Source organism: Aplidium turbinatum, chromosome 8 (genome assembly GCF_918807975.1).
Source record: "Aplidium turbinatum chromosome 8, kaAplTurb1.1, whole genome shotgun sequence".
Classification (NCBI taxonomy): domain Eukaryota; kingdom Metazoa; phylum Chordata; class Ascidiacea; order Aplousobranchia; family Polyclinidae; genus Aplidium; species Aplidium turbinatum.
The window spans coordinates 25,318,790-25,338,573 of NC_137479.1; the positions used below are offsets into that span (position 1 = coordinate 25,318,790).

General features: G+C 37.8%; 1 protein-coding gene across 1 annotated transcript in view; it reads left to right on the forward strand.

Moving 5' to 3' along the window:
• Positions 1-19,784, forward strand: part of LOC145775126 (adhesion G-protein coupled receptor V1-like) — a 53,305-nt gene that overhangs the window by 19,423 nt on the left and 14,098 nt on the right. The window contains exons 33-63 of the mRNA XM_082586338.1: positions 58-149; positions 630-780; positions 1,254-1,396; positions 1,593-1,818; positions 2,574-2,702; positions 3,256-3,705; positions 3,949-4,062; positions 4,169-4,315; positions 4,506-4,630; positions 4,913-5,114; positions 5,346-5,574; positions 5,778-5,923; positions 6,493-6,706; positions 7,049-7,220; positions 7,457-7,673; positions 8,598-8,793; positions 9,056-9,169; positions 9,284-9,498; positions 9,623-9,794; positions 9,964-10,172; positions 10,920-11,168; positions 11,431-11,627; positions 12,061-12,274; positions 12,663-12,728; positions 13,161-13,311; positions 13,773-13,935; positions 14,174-14,330; positions 15,314-15,448; positions 17,688-17,832; positions 18,340-18,524; positions 19,445-19,624. Of these exons, the coding sequence (XP_082442464.1) occupies positions 58-149; positions 630-780; positions 1,254-1,396; positions 1,593-1,818; positions 2,574-2,702; positions 3,256-3,705; positions 3,949-4,062; positions 4,169-4,315; positions 4,506-4,630; positions 4,913-5,114; positions 5,346-5,574; positions 5,778-5,923; positions 6,493-6,706; positions 7,049-7,220; positions 7,457-7,673; positions 8,598-8,793; positions 9,056-9,169; positions 9,284-9,498; positions 9,623-9,794; positions 9,964-10,172; positions 10,920-11,168; positions 11,431-11,627; positions 12,061-12,274; positions 12,663-12,728; positions 13,161-13,311; positions 13,773-13,935; positions 14,174-14,330; positions 15,314-15,448; positions 17,688-17,832; positions 18,340-18,524; positions 19,445-19,624 (5,505 nt within the window). The remainder of the gene's footprint in view (positions 1-57; positions 150-629; positions 781-1,253; positions 1,397-1,592; positions 1,819-2,573; positions 2,703-3,255; positions 3,706-3,948; positions 4,063-4,168; positions 4,316-4,505; positions 4,631-4,912; positions 5,115-5,345; positions 5,575-5,777; positions 5,924-6,492; positions 6,707-7,048; positions 7,221-7,456; positions 7,674-8,597; positions 8,794-9,055; positions 9,170-9,283; positions 9,499-9,622; positions 9,795-9,963; positions 10,173-10,919; positions 11,169-11,430; positions 11,628-12,060; positions 12,275-12,662; positions 12,729-13,160; positions 13,312-13,772; positions 13,936-14,173; positions 14,331-15,313; positions 15,449-17,687; positions 17,833-18,339; positions 18,525-19,444; positions 19,625-19,784) is intronic.

Below are 19,784 nucleotides of genomic sequence, written 5' to 3' on the forward strand. Positions count from 1 at the left end.
TGTTTCAAATGTAGAAACAACTGAATACAGTAATAACAAGAGGTAATGGTTTCATAGAGTATAGAAACTGACGGGGCAAGTTGTGCCACAACATTCACGGCAGAAGGAGTTCATTATTTATTCATAGCAAACAGTGGGATCGAGAGAAGGTAATTTGATGTAAAACAATCGATAAGCTCGTTTTATCCTTTTAGTTATAATACAGAACTTTGTATGTTCACACAAACCTTACACTAACTACAGTATCGAAATAAGAGAGCATAATGCAATGCTTATATAAATAGTAAGCAACAATAATGCATGCCTGACTTGTATGCGCTGCTGGAACGATTGTACGTTGTTCCACTTTGTACGAAAAACTTACGTTGCAACCTAATTATTTTCTTGCTCAACTCAAGACAGAACAATTGGAATAGTTTTTTAACTACTTAGGCTCTAACTATTCTTAATAACTATCAACTAGTGTACCTTGATTTAACCTTCCATTACACAACGTATTGTAATGAGAGTTTTATTTACCAGTACTATGTCATATGGCGCTATCGAAACAAATTTTCTGGCTTGACTTGATCATTTTGTGCAAATCGTCCTTAAATTTAGTTCAAACTATATTGGCATATTTACTGCAGGAGAGAAACTTTCTCTCGTTTATACAAAGTAACGGATGCAGGCAATCTCTTAGTGGTGCAGGATATCCCCACCAAAGGGGCTTCATATGTCGTGCACTTCAACACCACAGATCACTACTTGATCATTGCAAACAGTATGGATAACAATATGGTAAGCAGAGAAATATCCCAGACAGCAAACCAACCGTTTTTTACATTGATTCAACGTCTGCAAACGTTGAATCAATGTACAAAAACGATTGAGTTGCTGTGTGGGATCTTTAACACAACAAATGATTGTCATTCGCTTACATACTTCACAAAACTTTTGAGCTTCGGTTATAGTAAAGCAGTTTTCACTTTTGTAGTAGATTCTTAGTAGTTTAGCATGCAGACTTGTGACCGCTGTCGCTGAAACAACATAACGTTTTGATTTTAAAAAGTTATGCATGGTAAGAATGTACAGTAAAGGCTAGCCCTGCGTTCAGTGTATAAACGATAGACTGACATTATGTCCAAAGAGAGTAAAAGTATGTCCACTATGTCATTCGTCTTCAACAAGGACTCAATAACATGGCACAAACTTCAACATTACCTCGCTTAAAAACATGTAATTAATCTTTACCCTACTAAATCTTACCCTAGGTTTCCACTGTGGACTCTGTGGTACTTCGTTTCAATGCGATCACACGGTTACTTGAAGAAGTGCAATCGTTGCCTACCAGAGGGGCTAGTGGGCTGGTTGTGTTCAATCTGAACAATAGCACCTATCTAGCAGTTGCTAATAGGTAAGGATGTAGCCTTGTGTTCATTTCGTAACGTATTTGCCTAATTTCGTCTGAACAAAGCCTACGTATGTTCCTTTACAACCAATATAAAGTTTGGACGACTGGCATCAATTTCTTCACGATAACCTAAAACAAAACACTAAATGTCATTGTTACTACGTCAAGAGACAAAACAACGTTCTGCATGTTTTTGCAGATTTGATTCTGAAATTGGCAACGACGCCCCGGTTGCATCGGTAGTCTACAAATGGAACCCAGCTACAAGTTCGTTCACTCAGCCTGCAACGATGGTTGTCACCAACGCTGTCGATGTTCAGCATTATTCTTCTGGCGAACACAGTTTCCTGATATTTGCTTCTGCGGTTGAAAGGCAAACGAGGATTGCCTCAAATATGAACGACCATGCTGTGGAAGTCTACCAGGTCATTAAGTAGGACGGATGGTCATTTATTTTTTTTTTTGGATGCGAAACAAACCGTATATCAAAAAAACAAAAACGTACAGTGTACAATGTACATCCAATGAGAGAGTGCAAAAGACCATCGCCCCGATATGGCGTAGGAGGTCGTCGAGTCTGCACTCTCTCATTCAAACAGTTATACGAAAGCAAGTATTGCGTTTTTAACTGACAAATTGACACAACAAAAAATAAGAAAGAAGGTAGAACAGAAAAAAGACGAATATAAGGACAGAAGAAATGCAAAAATGAAATACTACTGACATTGGAGATAGTTACGTAGTGGATGTCGCTTCTATAGCTCTTGATTATTGAAGAAGTATCTTTTGCAAGCTTTACTGAACAATCTGTAGCCTTTTTTCATGTGTTTTTTTATTTTTGGGGTAAATTGTCCCATACCTTGATTCCCATGGATTTTAAACTTTTTTGATGTAATCAAAGCAAGGTCGTAAAAGCAAAACTTTTATCGCTTTGATGGCGCAATGGTCTCAAGCAGGATTTGCGTTCCCTGTTGCAAAAAGATTTATTTTTTACTTTTCTTAACAACAACAAAAATGAAGCAAAGTCTAAAGTTAATTTCAAAACGAACTTATCTGTCAACTAATATGTTGCTTACAGCAATTTACCAAAAGTTTAATGTAACAAAAATGTCTTGAATATCTATGTTAAGGTGTTTAACTTCTGTTTCATCAGTTGCCACATAGTTTTTTCCTGCATCAGGTTGTACAAAATGACCGTCATGGAAACAGACTATTACGTTCCCACCAATCCTTGAAAGTTACAAGGCCGCGTCGTATTGAAGTGATGACGTCAACGGTTGACATGCTAGATGCTCGAGGAAGAGTTTCGGTAAGAAAGCTAATAACTGTAAAAATATAGTAGTTCATGATAAGTTTCAAGTTATGCGTGTCATTTTAATTCTTGTACGTAGCTTACGTCATTTCATTCTGACGCGAAACCTTGTAATGAACAAGACTTTAGTATTTCAAGTGAAATATTATTTAGGTAATTAGTAGTTATTTTCGGCATCTCACATTCAAACAGTAGCCTGGTATAAGCGTCTTGGAAATTAATTTCTCTTTTTCCACTTATTACTTTGTCGATTTTTTTATGTACCGGTATTGTTGTAGCAGCTGCATGACCACTTTGCTCATCCATGTACACTATGTACTTGCACAATTGATACTATAGGTTAAATGTAAAAAAAAGTTTTTTTCTACAATATGTTTTTTACTATGCTTACTATGCATACCAACAAATGTCAAACGATTTCGACTTTTAATTATGACGAAGAGAAAGAAAGACAGAATGAATCTTGTTAAGAAATTTTCGTATGCAGTTAGGCAATCCATAACACATACTGCTGTAAAATTCAAAATGACTTTAATTATTTTTCATCCAGCCATCATTTTTGAAGAACAATGAATTTACGATGTTGATGGTCTCCTCCGATGTGTCCTCTCGCATCTTTGTTTTCAACTTCTCCTCATCCTTTTTCGAACCCTTGTTGGATGCCATGCCATCCGTGCACATCTATCCCCACAAGATAGTCAATGCATTCCGTTCGCACGTGGTGGTAGCTGTAGCTGTAGACGACACGATGATGCAATTGAATCCTGCGTCACTGGATCGCTCTATGTACCAAGCGCTGGATTACACGCAGTTTACGATTTCGGGGATTTACGACATTTGTAATCTCCATACGGGAAGTTTGTCGTATGCTAAACAGCGCCCGGAAGGAGATTTTATCGAAACAACGAACACTTTGACCTTTGAACCTGGACAAACTGTCCACACTCTTGCAGTTACGATACTGAACGACAATATTTCGGAAGAGGACGAAGTATTTAAGGTTTGATTACTTCAACTTCTGAACTAAATTTCTACGAGCTTTAGCCCGTGAATAAATGTTTTTATTAAAACAGTAGGGAAATACTGTGATTTATGACATTTTTCCTTTTAATGTTTTATTATGCAACATTATCTTGAGCCGCTATTGTGTGTCCGTGTCACTTGTGTTTCATTTATTTGTGAATGTTGTAAAAAATGCAACTACGTATATTAATTTCTTACAGACATATTTATCTTTTATTAGATCACTTTATCGAATCAGAATGACGCTCGTGCCATCATCAATGACATCACAAGCAATTTAAACGTCATCATTGAAGCAAATGATGACGCCTTTGGCGTGATTGGATTCTCCGAGGTTTGATGACTTCACAATTCAGTCGTTGATTATTTGCGTTCCTTGTTTTGCATATGCCAACAGCACATACATCGGTTACGTAATTTCAAATGTAACTTGTATGTAGGATTCAATTGAAAAAAGCGTCAAAGAGACAGCAAGCGATAACGACTTCACGCTGAATGTTGTACGTCGTAGTGCCACGTTTGGAAAGGTTGTTGTTGATTGGTCGGCAGAAGGAAGCATTAATGACGTCACACCTGTCTCTGGCCAGGTATGAAAGGTATTACTGAGTATCCAAAGTAGCTGAATCTGTTGTGAAACATCCCTTTTATACCACATGTAGGATATTTAGCGGTGTTTCGATACATGTCTATCACCAAGCTTTAATCAAATGGATGTTTCTACGTATATTCTGCAATTAAGAAACCTTTTTTTGTTAACTGCTCACATAATGTTGTTAGATCACGTTTGAAGAAGGTCAATCAATTGTTGGAATTCAACTGGCAGTACTGGCCGATGACTTTCCTGAAGTCGAAGAAATTGTAGAAATCCAATTGCTTCATGTTCGTGTAATTGGATACGCCAGGTGAAGTGCTATAACAGGCAAAATTTTTGAGTGTTACACATATGTAGTTTATACAATGTCTGTATTCAGAATGAATTCAGTATTCAGGATGAAAAAATGACTTGTTAAAATTGATTTAAAGCAAAACCGGTTTTTATTTCGTCATACCTTGCTCGATTTAATGTTTCGAGATTGTTTGGTGCCAAAGTATTCTTTTCAATGTCATTTTGCTGCAAAAAAAAACAATAAACTACTAAAATTTGGTCGTCTTTGATTGTTCAATGGGATTTCAACTATCTTTAGCTCGTCGGTTCAACCCCGACTAAACATGACCACCTCAAGGTCGCAAGTTCGAATCCTAGCTAACGATTCTCCTCATGGCGTTGTTTCGTGGGCGCCAAATTCTTTGCGCAAAGTTGTCAGTGAAGCGCAAACTCCCCAAGGAGCTTCAAGATTGATCACACTCGACCTGATAAGAGAGCAAGGAGCAATGGGGGATATAGAGGTAAGCACAGCAATCGAAAAATTAAAAGGTTTAATTTTTTGCATAGGATAATGACCTTGACAAATAGGCCCAGTCCTTCCTTTTCCAGAATTGATGAGCTTTTACTGCATAAACGCGTGCATTGGTAACTACTCTAAATAGGATTGCAATATCGTGAGTTTGTGCATTTATTTGATGTCAAATTTATAAAAAAAGTGTGATCACTGAGCTTACCTACAAATATAAATCCAGGTTCATTTCAAAACAACCCGAGCAAAAAATCTTCCTTTCCGATCACAAGCAATCCCGGATGTTGATTTCATATCGAGAGATGCGAATTTGGTCATGAAGGAGAACTCCACCAGGGCGGCTGCTTCTTTCAGTATACTGCCTGATGAAATACCCGAGGACAAAGAATCGTTCTACATCGTCATTGATGATGTCACATTGATAGGAGAGTCAGAAATCGAAGGGTTGCCGGGTGTGTTGAATATGTTTTGCAAAATTGCTCAAACCTTGTCGAGAAGCTGTGATGTTTGACAAACACTCTGGTGTAATGCAATCAAAATTGGGTCATTCTTTCATTGGATGCAAAAAAATACAATTTTCTACAAGAAAAAATGAAATAAGTAGACAAATATGTAACCATTGTATAGTATTTCAAAACATCTCGTTATTTCCTAGGCATTGGAGCAGACGGAAATGACGTGGCAGAAGTGACGATTGACGAGAACGACAATGCTCGTGGTTTTATTCAATTCAACGTGACGAGAAATGAAGAGGGAGCGGTGGATGCCTTTGAACTTCCCAGAACCAATAACACAGTAAAGGTACAGTCTGATTCAAATTGCAATATTTCGTACAGCATGGTCCGAACAAATCTCATTTTGCAGTGAATTCGTTAAGGTTTAAAGTTACCTTTTGTTCATGTTCATGAAAACTAAACAAAAATGTTCAACAAACGTCATGAAGAACTAAAGCGTCACGTTATAGAGAGAATTTTCTTCTATCAGTTTTACTTATTATATTTCACTATTCTTTTTTAATTAGCCTACTATCATTGTTATGTTTAAATATGGGTGCTTGACCCGAAGACCTTGAAGGATCACTTCGTAGTTTTTCTTAGCTGGGACACGAATAACGTGCATCTACATTTAGTTGTATTGTTCCGTTTTCTAGTACTTTTGTGCTTACATTTAATAGTACAGTATATTTATTCGCTTCCACCAATAAATTTCTCTTATTGTTAATTGCAAGCGAGACGGTACAAAGCGCAATACTGGTCCAGCAAATGTGTTTTTTGAATTAATCTGCTTTATGCTAATGCGTTACTTCGTTGTCTTTAATCTTTGCTTCTGTTTGTTGTATTGGCTGTTCACTTATTGTTGCATTATTTCAGCTTCCTCTCATGCGTTTGGTTGGTTTTGTGCACTCTGTCGGAGTGGAATGGATAGCAAGACCGGTCACCGCAATGAACACTGATTTCTTTCCGTCTTCTGGTTCCGTCGAATTCATGGATGGAGAAAAATCTTCTGAGATTGAAATCTTCATCATCGATGATGAAAAGGTTGAGTTCATGGAAAGTTTTACCGTTCAACTCGTTGCTACAACAGGTAATTTTAAGTTTTTGTTGATAAGATGTTACCACTTTTTAAAATTCTGTTAGGTAAGATGCCAACACTTTGATGCCATGATGCTTTGATGCCATGCCGCTTTGATGCTTTGATGCAATTTCACAGTTTTCTGGCACAATGTATAAAGTGCTCGACTCTGAACCGGTAGATATGGATTCAATATTCCAGTGGCTCAGACCTATTTAAGAGCGCAGATGTATTGTATTGTGAGAACAAGTTTATGAAAAGGCATACATTCTTGTTTTCTTGTTTTTTTCTTTTGAGAGTTACTGCGACAAATATCGGTGAGAAACTCATTATTTCACCTGAAACAACTTTTAGGAGGAGCTCAGTTAGGAGGAGATCTCACGGTTACGGTCAACATTCTTCCTAATGACTCGCCAAGTGGAATGTTTGGCTTTCTTCAAGAGTCGCAGACAGTGGAAGAATCAACTTCTTCAGATGATCCTCGAGGAGTTGTAGTGTACCAAGTGAAACGGTTTCAAGGCAGCAAGTGAGCAAAGATTGCCTCCAAAAAGTGCTACAGTTCTTTATTTTATGTCTTTTTGTGTTACATCGGTGCAAAATGTCAAATTTAAATTTAATTAATCTTGTAATTTTGCTTTTGATAATAATCAAGTTTGTCAGAAGTCTAACGTGTTCCTTTATTTATTTCCAGCATGACATTTTGTTTATTAACTATTTATCTTTTTTATTTATTATTTATTTCGTATTCGTTTATTTATTTAGTGAAGACGTTACGTTACTATGGAAGCTGGAAGAGTCAGCTCATGCGGATGTAAGTCCAGTTTCAGGAAAATTAGAATTTTCCGCTGGAACACGATCGAAATCAATAACTCTCCGGACTCTTCCTGACAACGAATTAGAAGGAGAAGAAAAATACGATTTAAGATTGATATCAGCTACAGGAGGAGCAGAAATATCTCCCATTGCAGGAGTAGCCAAGGTGCCTTTTATCTTTGTCACGGCTTTTTCTATCTCTTACACGTAAAGAGACTTTGGAAAGGTTGATGACGTAGTTCATTGGGATATCAAACGTTAAACAGTCAAATAAATAGTCGAATAGTTCTGCTTATGAGACAATAGATGAAATTCTTGAACTGACGAATGGTTCACCACTTCCAGCACGTAAAGAAATCAGATTCTGAACAGCGAACGTCTTCCTCGATTTTAAAATAGATATATGCTACTACTGTACTTGCAACAGCTACTTTACAATTGGCAATAACTTACACTTTCACAATCTATTCAATATCGGCTAAAACTCTACAATCGTCTTCAACATACTTTTCGTTACACTTGTATTTCCCATAATATACAACTTTAAACACAACTCTAACAATCATACTGAAATCACGCGGCTATTTATAACAGGTTTGTTTGACCAGAAGCTTTCAGATACTAGGGTAATATTACATCACAAGAACTTATTCTTCTGATCAACAACTCAAAAACGTTTCCAGAATCGCACAAACACAAAATCCTTTAGAAGCAAGTTTCGCAATAACACATTGCGTAATTAAAGGTGACTTCAAGACAAAATTCGACAATAACAACTCAGTTAGAATTACACAACAAAGTAGTTCACCTATTTTAGGACATTTATGCAGCCTGCCGCGGGGCTGCGCAATGCGCATATTGATTGTGACAATCTTCAGCAAAGATTATACTTTAAAAAGTGAAGGCGATCAAGGAAAACTTCTACCTACATTGTTTGGATTTATCTTCATACTAGTAGTCAAATCCAGTATAGGAGTTACATGACCCTGTTTACCTGGAAAATTCCTCGGTGCTCCACGCCACGTCCAAGTGTTGACGAATAAAGATGACGTATTTTTGTCTTCATTTATAGAATTTTTTTTGTTCATAGGTTGTCGTTGCAGCCAACCCTGGTGCTACTGGTGTGGTGTCTCTTCAGACAGGCACGCTTTTCATCTCCGAGCCAGAGAGTGGTATTGATAAAGTTTTCAAAATTGGACTCCAAAGAACTTTCAGCATGTTCGGAACAGTGACTGTTGACTGGCAAATTATTCCGGCAGACCAAAAAGCTTTCAAACGTGTGCAAGGTATAGACAATACGTGCTATGAATTTCGTTAATGTTATACTTGTTATTTTGATCATTTTACGAAAATTGTGGAAGTTTTGAAAAAAAAACATTGCTGAAAAATCTCCACCTACATTTGCGACGAGGAAAGTTTGCTTCATTACACCATTTCATAGGTTGGCGACATTCTGAAAATACTACATTGCACTCTTGATGTAGTTTTGGGTCCTGATCCGAGAGGAAAACAAATTTTACCAATACTTAAACTACATTTTTTCTACAGGTCAAGCTACTTTTGAAGACTTTCAAAATGAAACCACAATATATCTTCAAACCCTTGATGACGATATTCCTGAGCAAGCACAAGAGTACGTGCTTCGATTGGTTGCAGTCTCAGGTTCGTCACGCATCACTTTGAGCTATCGTCACTTTCTGTAAAGACGATTTAAGGTCCAGTGTGATGTTAGACTTCATGCATAGTTTCTGATAAAACATTCAACTTTTTTTTCAGGAGGTGCAGAGTTGGGTTCTGGTGAAAATTCCTGCTTATTGACTGTAGTTGCAAGCGACAATCCACACGGGGTGTTCACTTTCTTGCAGCCTATTTACCACGTTAGAGAAGGAAAAAGCGACCAAGCTTCTATTCCTTCATCATCAGAAACACCATCACAGTCTTCATCATACGCGTCAGTTCGTTTGTTGAGAAACAAAGGAGCTATGAGTGAGGTAAGATGCTCGGTTTTCCCTAATTTTGCTTCGTTTTGGAAATTTGTTGACAAAAATTCAAACTGTTTGTAAGGCATTGTAAAACCAACGCACCACGTGGCTTATCATGATACTGTTGTTACAGGTGGCGGTTCAGGTAACAACAAGCCCCGGAAGCGCTTTGCAAAATGTTGATTATTATCCGGTCAGCAGAAGGCTTATTTTCACTGAAGGTGAAGCAATGAAAGTAATAAATATTGAAATCATCGATGATCGTCTTCCAGAAGGACCAAAAGAATTTTTCATTAACATGACAGGTCAGCAAGATGATATAAAATGTTTTCATCGTAAAATCGAACACTTCAAAAGGGTCCCTAAAGTTGCAAACATTTTTAGTTAGCCTATTCGCACTTGGCTGGTAAATATTCACGTGCATAAATGAATGTATTATTGTAGAGTATTTTCACTTCATCCGTATTTTTCTAGACATCGAACTTCTGTCATATGACAAAAACGATTTTCTCATCCACTCACCTTTTAATCTGTCACGTGACATATTTCCAATGTTTGGTGACATTACATGGTCAGTGGTGCGTATCGCAAAAAGTGATGGAGCTGAAGGGTTGGTAGAGTTTGCATCTGTAGATGGCTCTATAAAAGTACGGGAAGAGGCAGAAAATGTTAAGGTTGCTTTGGTAAGCTACCGAGTAATCGAGTGTGTAAGATTCGATAAAGAAGTAATGCGATTTTGATCTTGAAAAGTTTAATTTTGGGCTTAACTTGATAGATTTGCACATTTGTAAGATACTGTTGACAAAACCTTATCACAACAATTATACCATACCTAAGTTTCACTTAATGAATTACTTCATTGAGAGTATAGTTGTCCTACAAACATCTTACAAGTACCATTGTCAGGGACGCCGGAAGCGGGGGGGCAGGGGGGCGGATGCCCCCCTGCCCTTAATTTTTCCGTGGATGGGGGGCAGAGGGGACAATGGTGCCCTTTTAATGTCATGTAAGCTACTGCACATTTTGCAATATAAAAATGTCTGTTATTCGCTTTTACCCTAATTGTAATCTTTCATTATTGCCTCATAATAATATTCACGACACAAAGTCTGTATCACAGTAGGTTACATCATTATAACATAGCATGATGCCCTTTCGTGCTATTGCTCTTTGTATACCTGACACTTATTATATCATTACTAACTCGGTAATGAGCTGTGAGATGAGCATTATCGCTATATCTTAAAACTTTAAAAAAAGGCCTTTCACCATCAAAGTGCCCTTTTTTCATAATCCTGCCCCCCCCCAGTCATAAATCATTCCGGCGCCCCTGACCATTGTTCTATTTCCGTTCTATTAGTTTCCGGCTGCCGATAGTTCTTCACTCAATTCAGCTTTCGTTTAAACTGAGTGTATTTCGCTACGCATAGATACGTCACGAAGGAGACTACGGTGACATTTCTGTTACTGTTAACTCTTTGAATCGCACTGCTAAGCGCAATGTTGACTTCCTCATGCCATCCACTGGCATTGAAGTTCCTTTTGAGGACGGACAGACTGAAGCTTCAGTTACCATTCTCTTGGTGGACGACAGTCTGATGGAACATGATGAAGAGTTTACTCTTGCTCTCACTACCACATCTGGAGGAGCAAGGATTGGTGATAACAAGTTTTTGGAGGTAGTTGATGTTGAATATCAAACCATACCTTTCATTTTTTTACTGTGTAGGCAGCTAACTTGAAGATTAACTGGATGTGTGTACAATGTGGCTATTATCATTGTTACAATATAAAGACCATTAATGTCTTTATCGAATGTTGACATATTTTGAATGTATTTCTTTGTTATAAAATCTTATTAATGACGCAATGAATCCACAGACGTGAATTTTGGTATAAATACAAAACGAGCTCCATGTTACAAAACGTTTTATTTTGCAGGTGACAATCTTGAAAAGTGATTATCCGAATGGGGTCATTCGATTTTTAGGTGAGAATGATGTATCAATTGCCAATCCACTGGCTACAAGCGCTGGACGATTAAAATTTACGCTGGAACGATTTGGTGGAAACCAAGGGGCAATATCTGTCAGGTGGCGAATTAGCAGAGCGGAACCAATCATTGCGCCAACAACTTCGTAAGAAGATTTTATTGCATTTAGAAAATCAATTGGATGATCTTTTTTCTTAGATCACTGCACCCTGAAACGACAAAAAACAAAGTTTTAAAATCCAACTTTAACCAGAATTTTTAGATACTATTTCATATTAGGTTATCTATGACGTTAAGCATCCTACCTGCGCGATGCAAATACCGAAATACATAGGCTGTGCAAGTGGTAATGTAGTACGTAGCCTTCGTTTTATGACTATCCAAAAAAAAAAAAATTGAGAGTGAATAAAAGAAGAAAGTCAAACCTAACCTACTTTTCAGTATCCTACTTAATAGTAACCTATTGTCACCACCCTCACCGTTGATGTAATATCTTTTCAATGACTTAGTTGTTCTGCATAAACCTTTGGAAGACATCTCCAACTCACTCCAAGAACACCATGTGTATCATTTGTTAGTGTCTCGCCATTGGAAGAAGATATTTCTTCACCGACCAGCGGAGTTTACACTTTCCAAGATGGACAAGGAGGACGTCGTGATATATTCGTTAACGTTCTTCCCACAAATGATGCGCAAGAAGTGGAAGAACATTTTGTAATTTCTATTGAAGATCCCAGTCCAGCAGAAGTGAGCAAAGAAAGGGGCAATGCAACAATCACTGTGAGGAAAAAGGTAGGACGTGCACTAAACGAAACTTTGGGGCTGTGGTTTCAGGTTCGGTGTTCAACACGTAGCTGAATATACCATTTGCCTCATTTATTCTTGATACAAATGCAGTATTTTGAAGCAAAATATAACCAAAAAGGAGCACGTTTTTACACTTTACTTGCATAGCGAAAAGCGGTTTTTCTTCTCTACTTATCAGCTTTACCTTTGCGCCATAGAAGTAAAATAGAAAATAGTTGAACTAAATACGTACATCGTCCTCCTTAAAACTTATTCAATGCTTGATAGCCGAGTTTTGAGAAATGTAAAGAGCTAAAATCTGTATTCCAAAGTAGATTTCATATTTGTAAAAATGTACATTTTGAAATATCAACGATTACATTGTCACATGCAGGGCCATCCAAACGGCGTGGTGAAATTTGGCCGTTCTGATGAGCAGAACCAGCCCAATCAAAGACTGGTTTGTACTAGTCGTTCCATAAATTAATTAAATTTCATAGGTTCTGTAATTTGTGCATAACCTACATAACGTAAATTTGTAAATTATAGGTGAATAGGCTCAAAATAAAGAGAATTTCTCCTAAAACAAATAATTTTTTCTTAAGATTAAAGTTTTCTCCTTCCGCTTTCTCTTTTATGAAAATTTTTCGTTTTAATGTATTTTACAAATTCGCATACGATTATTCTGTACCTTGCAAACATTTATAATGTTCTAGTCAAGATAGACTATGAAACACGACCAAACTATTGTTTAACTTCAGCATTAATTTACCACACTCAAAAAAAGTGTTTCCATGTAGCAATTTGTAGCATGTTGTAGTCAAAGTGTTAGGTTTATTTGACGCTTGGTGACAAAGCTTTAGCAACCGAGTTTCGTTTGACTTTTCAATAGGAAACTGATGAACCACTTTCTGGGACTACTCAATTAGTCTTTCCCATCACAAGATTTCTGGGCTCCCTTGGCCAACTAAACGTCACCTGGAGTTTGTCTGGAAGGAACCAAGGTTTTGGCGCCAACGGCGATGACGTCACAGCTACGACCGGTAATAATTGATTTGCCGATTTTTTTTTAAACAAAATATCCATGTCCACTATCGCGTTATAATATCTATGTTACTAGTTCTTCTGTTGTTTTACGATGTCCTAACCTACAAAACTTAATGGTTTCTGTTTTCGAGGATGCACAAACTAACAGTATTGTACTAGTATTGTCATTCACGGCCCAATGTAGTGGGCAGTGGGCCATCTTAACAGCCTTATGTTTGCTGCCGAGCTCACCGAGCAGGAGTGAGTAATGAGAGCTAAATTCAATGCTTAGAGAGAAAAAGTGTCACCGAATGAGCAAGCTACGTGAACATCAGACTTCTCGATCTGGAGCATAACATGCTACAATTGGATCACTTTTGTTGTAGAACCAGTTGTCATTTTTTGTGATATCGCGTAGCATGTCATGATGAACTCTGATTAATCCTGCTTCATGCTTTTGAAATTACTTGTGCTCTAGGATTTGTGCTTATTTACGACGGTCAACTTGACGCTGAGATTCTTATCAACGTCGTAGCCGACGATCTTCCTGAACTGGACGAAACGTTTTTTCTTACATTGTTGTCGGTAGATGGGGGTTCAGAAATAGACAGAAGAAATTCAAATCGGGCTTTCATGATACGGTAAGGGGATCATTATGTTTTCATTTTCTATACTTCAGACGTAAAAGATTACACCATTGTCAACCTTGCAGAAAAACACACTTTTGTCTTTTCCAAAACTTAGGCCACAAACAATTAACAAATTAATTAGACTTAATATAACTGACCTACTAGTAACTTCTCTTATAAAGTTGTATGTAGAAATATATATTGGACATTCATTAATCTTCACACAATCTTTGATATTCAACTGATACAGAGCCAATGATGATCCACACGGAATCTTTCACCTTGAGACAGAGAATCAGCAAATTGCAGTTGAACCAGATATGAAGCGGTTACTACAGGTCAATGTAACACGTGACCAAGGTTCATTTGGGCGTGTCGTTGTCGGGTTTTCTTTGCAATTCAACAAAGTAAGAATCATCATAGCTATTAACAATAAAATAATGCAATAGCATATTTCTAGGTAATGGCTGGGTGACAACTTGCCCCGAGTCGACGCGGCGAACTAACTGATTAATTTGTTTACACCATTATCTTCAGTATATCCCTGATTCAGTCACCAATTAGGTTACAGAATTTAAAAAAGTGTATTTCGTTGATTGATGGATTGAATTTTTGTCCTCGGACTGGGAAAGCTTCTTGCAAAGCTTAATCCTGGCAGTTTCGCATACTTGCAGAGGCTTTGAATCACTGACGCAGGCCCGGTCACCGAGATTGACAGAGTGAAGCTTCCGATTGTTGAAGTCTTGTTGCCGGGAATTATTCCATCCACTAGATGCCGCTGAATGGAGAGCAGTCCTTGACGTGCGCTGCTCAAGCGCACACCCCGAGAGTCGAACCAGCGCCGCTTGATCTTGAGGCTTCTTCGTTCCAGAAGTCACGCGCTAACCAACATAGCTATCGTTCTAAGAATGTGCTTCAATGATTTTTAACTTTTTGTGGCTGAAAACTCTTCGGGCCTACGAAAATGGCCAAGATTGTAAGTCCATAGTTTCACTTAATACACTTAAAAGTTGTGTCTGTTAAACTTCATACTTTAGTCAAAGATAACATTCCTCCTTAGCTGAACGTTCTGTTGTTTCATCTATAGTAATCAATATCGAACAAAAAACGCATAACCGGTAACAAAAATTATGTAAGCATAAAACATCGAAGTTTACGATACTCACCGAGCTCTTGGACCGTTCTCTGGTTTAGGCCCCAAAGGGGTCCGCTACACTAATAAATATGTGAAAGAGTGCTCTTTTTTATGCAAATGGAATCATTCTTTTGATATACCGATAAGAACAAACACTGCTTTTTAGTTTCAGAGTTTTTGACTGATATGTATTTTGATTTGTTTGACGCTTGATCACGTGAGCTGATGTCACTAACTACTAAGTTGTATGTTTAGCCGTCACCTGGTGTGTCTTACGTCACAACCAACAGCGGAACAGCTGTTTTTGCTGATGACGCCAAGTGGGCGACAGAAGCAATTGAAATTTCGTCTTCTGTGTTTTTACAAGTGGGAGAATCCTTCACAGTGAAAGTAAGTAGCAGATGTTTTTCTTGAAAATTGTACACCATTTTGCGAAATCAGAACTGTATTGGTATTACCGACTGTGTGTCGGCGGTGAAAAGTCTGCTTGGCGCTAAAAACGACACCAGTTTGACACCTATGGAAAGTATGTTGGTAGCTCTTTGTATGGCGCGTAAAAACGTGTTGTTTAAAGTTTGACACACCCAACAGCTTCTTTCCATATCTTCAACTTCGTATCTCAAAGTTTTAGGGTTAAGCTTGCGCTGTATTATAGGCCGAGACACAAAAAGTTATTTGAACCCAGAAATATGCATCAAAATTGGGTGTGCGTAGCCTACTGAGTAGACCAGCTTAACAAAGTTATGGACTTACTTTTTACTACATAACAATGAACTAAATCAAATATAGTTATTACTATCTGAAGCCTTTACAAATTGTTTCACCTAACGGATCATCAGAAGGTCTTATTCAAATAGAAATTCAAAAATAATTCTATTTGAATAAGACCTTCTGATGATCCGTTAGGTGAAACAATTTGTAAAGGCTTCAGATAGTAATAACTATATTTGATTTAATTCGCTCTGCTTTGCCTTTTTGCTTAGCATTGAGCACTTTTTGTAGTATTAATAGTTTTCATTGTTTTTAACAATGAACTATGTTTTTTGTGAACAGTTGATAGGTTAGGACTGTATCGTTGCCTTGAAAAGTCAAGCACTTGCTGGTGTGACATTTACAATAACTTTGAAAGGCTACTTGCTTATTGTTTGAATTATCTCTGTATATCTGAAAGTCTTTATTATTCTGCTTTTTCACCATGTAAGGGATATTTGTTGGCTATATGAGTAAGTAACTAATCTTGCGACTTTTGTTTTTCAGAAAACAGTGTAATGTAATCAGTGCCGGATTAACCAAGTGCGAGGCCTGTAGCAGATTGATTTGATGTACAGATAATGACTGATGGGAAGTAATTGAATATTTTCTGGAGAGGAGCAATCAATAGCAATGTGCTTTACGAATTGGTGTATGCCTTGCGATGTTGCTCCAACGCAGATTGTAAGCTGTCCAATACTGCAAGGAAAACTTCCACCGGGAATCTGTCTTTGGTTGATATCCATTGCATCTGAAACTGAACGGCCACTGCCTGCATTTTCATCGTGCGTTCGATTTTGGACAATTCTTCTTGTGCTTGTTGGTCGGTAATTCGGCACTTTAGTCAGCTTCTGCGCCTCTGACTCAAACTTAGCGAATTGTTCTCTGAAACTCTGTAAGGATCCTGCCAAAGAGGCACACAACGCTGAAGCAATGTTGAGATTTTGCCGCTTTGTTTGAAGAGAGGCTTGACTTTCCTGAAAGCGATCGGGTAGCTATTTCAAAAAATCACTAAGATTCCAATTTCGAGCAAATCCATTTTCTCGAGGAGTCCATTTGCCTGCTGTCGACATTCTGCTTTTTGCACTTGGTCATTTGCAAGTTTCTCCAGTGTCTCCTTTTTGAAAAGAAAACGTTCTTTAATTACGTTAATGGCATCAGCTCTTCCGGACCATCGTGTTTCAGAGAGCTTCTTTAGCACTCCACCACCTGAACACTCCAGAACGGACCACCGGTGTGTTGAAGCAGCAAAGAATAGCCTATATAAATATTTTTAATGAAGTCAAAGAAGTGAACTGTTTCTGGACACGATTGTGCAGCGCATACACCAACTAAATTCAACGAATGAGCATAGCATGGAACATATATTCTGCAATAGCACCATTTTTTTGACAAATGCCTTTGAGGCCTACTCCGTTATATTTTCCGCTCATGTTGGACCCGTTGTAATCACTCTGTCCAAGGCGATCGGCAAGATTGATACTCTTCTCACTGGTGTACAGTACAGTCGAATAATCTTTCAAACAACTGGTATCTTGGGCTTGTGGCACTTGATCAGGCAGTTGCCTCCTGCGGAAATTACCGGTTTTTAAAGTTTACAATAATTAGGAAGGGATAAGACGTTGGGACTAAGTAATTTAATCCTACAACTATAATATTCTCCCATGTCATTCCGGTTTGCAAGCCAAAAATTACTTACCAACTATGTTCGACAGTTTTTTTGCAAAAAAATGTTTTTTTCACCAAGCGCGGGGCCTTGTGAAGCGCGGGGCCCGTAGCAGCTGCTACATCTGCTACTATAGTTAATCCGGCACTGAATGTAATGCACACATAGTGACCGAAACACAATGTTATCAAAAATACTTTCAAATTGTTTCAGCTTATCACTGTAGAATTTATTGGAGGCGATGTGAGAATTAAACCCAAAATATCTTCTTCGGAAGCAAGTGTCAACGTTAAAGTCACTGAAGAAGTTGCGAATTCTCGCGTAGGCTTCAACAATCTTGTTGCACACGTTTATGATGGTAAGAAAGATGAACTACTTGAATTTGGGTAGGCTATCCATTAATGAAATTATGCTACCTAGTCTTAGACTTCCATCTTTCTTATTATTCCAACTACAGCGTAAGCAGAAAAGACCGTGTATGACTGCTATTTAAAAGCTAATTTCATGATTTGAACTGATCTTCACAGTGCTCCACCCAGACAGCAAGATCTGTCATTTTTACGTTGATTCAACGTCTGCAGACATCTGTGCACCAAGAGATCAATTCTCTTTTTAGTTGGTTGAGCGTCTGCAGACGTTGAATCAATGTCAAACAAGACCGATTTTTCAACTGGGTTGTGGAGGAAACTTAGTAAAGAAGGCCTTCTTGCTCAAAAATCGCTTAAGATAAATAAAAATCTCAACCAATCGTCATTTATGACCCCGTTCAAACTTACTGTAGTGAAGACTAGTAATGCAAATGACTAAGTAAAGACACGAAACATAAGATCGTTAATGTCCATCGTACATTACTTTTTTCTTTTAGTCACCGCAAACCTGTGCACACTGAACATCACGCGTGAAGGCTTGTTCGGTGACGTCACGGCGTACTGGGCGTTCGGATATTTGCCTCAAGATGTTCCATCTGGTGTCGACCAAGGACGTTTTCTTCCCTCCTCTGGCGATGCAACAATAAATCACATGGAGAAATCAATTAATTTTGACGTCACGGTAAGTTCAAATTATTTCTATGATAAAAAATTCTCAAAAGGATAAAACCCCAAAAAATATACTCTTAATAAAGATAAAATTTAAATCCAAACTTACGCATCGACGATGGCTTTTTACTTCTGACATACGCAGTTGGCAAACGCAGTTGGCAAACGCAGTTGGCAAACGCAGTAGGCAAACGTGGTAGGAAGCTTTATATTCTGTGGAATCCAATAGATGGAGTAGCTTATGGACAAGAAGTCTTTCATTAACAAAGATATTTTTACATTGTCAACCTTGATGAACGATTCTGCGTCTGTGGTTCCAAGCCTCGATAAGAATTGCAATCTTTCAGCTCTCAGGCATAGAAGAATCTTCCTTCAATAATAAATTCCCTTTAAATAATGTTCCGGTACTACTTTTATAATAATAATAGAAGTCTTCTGGAAAGTATATTTCTTTGGGTTTAGGCATTACAGTTTAGTTTCTAATTAAGAGCAAAGTTGAAAGGGGTTGAGTTTTACCTTTGGAAGTCTGATGGTAGGTCTTCAGAACATCTTGATCATGTTATCTTGTTTTATCTCAAAATCTTACATTTTGTGTCATTCTTTTGTTCTACGCCGCTATGCGCCTTTGTAGATGCGCTATTACTATTGTTGCTTCTGAATTTTCTTCATCCATAGTAACATTTCTTCATTGAAATTTCTGTGCAAAAAATGAATAAGGTGAGAATAAGCTTGCACTTGCAAGCAAATCTTGTGTAATCTTTGGGTAAGCTGCAACCAAATCTTGGGTTCACTTCAAATGTGATGTATAGTTAATTATGCGGTAATTTCTTGTATTTGTTTTTTTGTTAAAAGTATTTCATAGAATGATTTTTAGATAAGATAGCCTGCTTTTAAGTTCTAGTTGTTACCGAATACATTGAACCATATTTTCAGTTGCTACCAAGCACCAGCATAAGACCTGGATATGCTGTTCACATAACGCGTTTGCAAAGCTCAATAGGAGGTGGTGCAAAGAAGATGAGTGATCATGACACTGTAGAAATTGATCCTTGTGGAGCGATAAGATTTTCTCCGTTATCCCAGCGCATCGTTGTCGGTCAAAACACTCCCGAGGTAAGCTTGCTCAATGCTAATCAATAACAAGTTTGGCTTAAACTGTTTGCCTGGGTTTGCAAATAGGTTGACATGTGGAAAGGTAGCAATTATACTTTAGAAGTGTACTATTAGTTAAAACTTTGGTTTTTAATTGGTTTTTATTCATATGTTCCGGCAT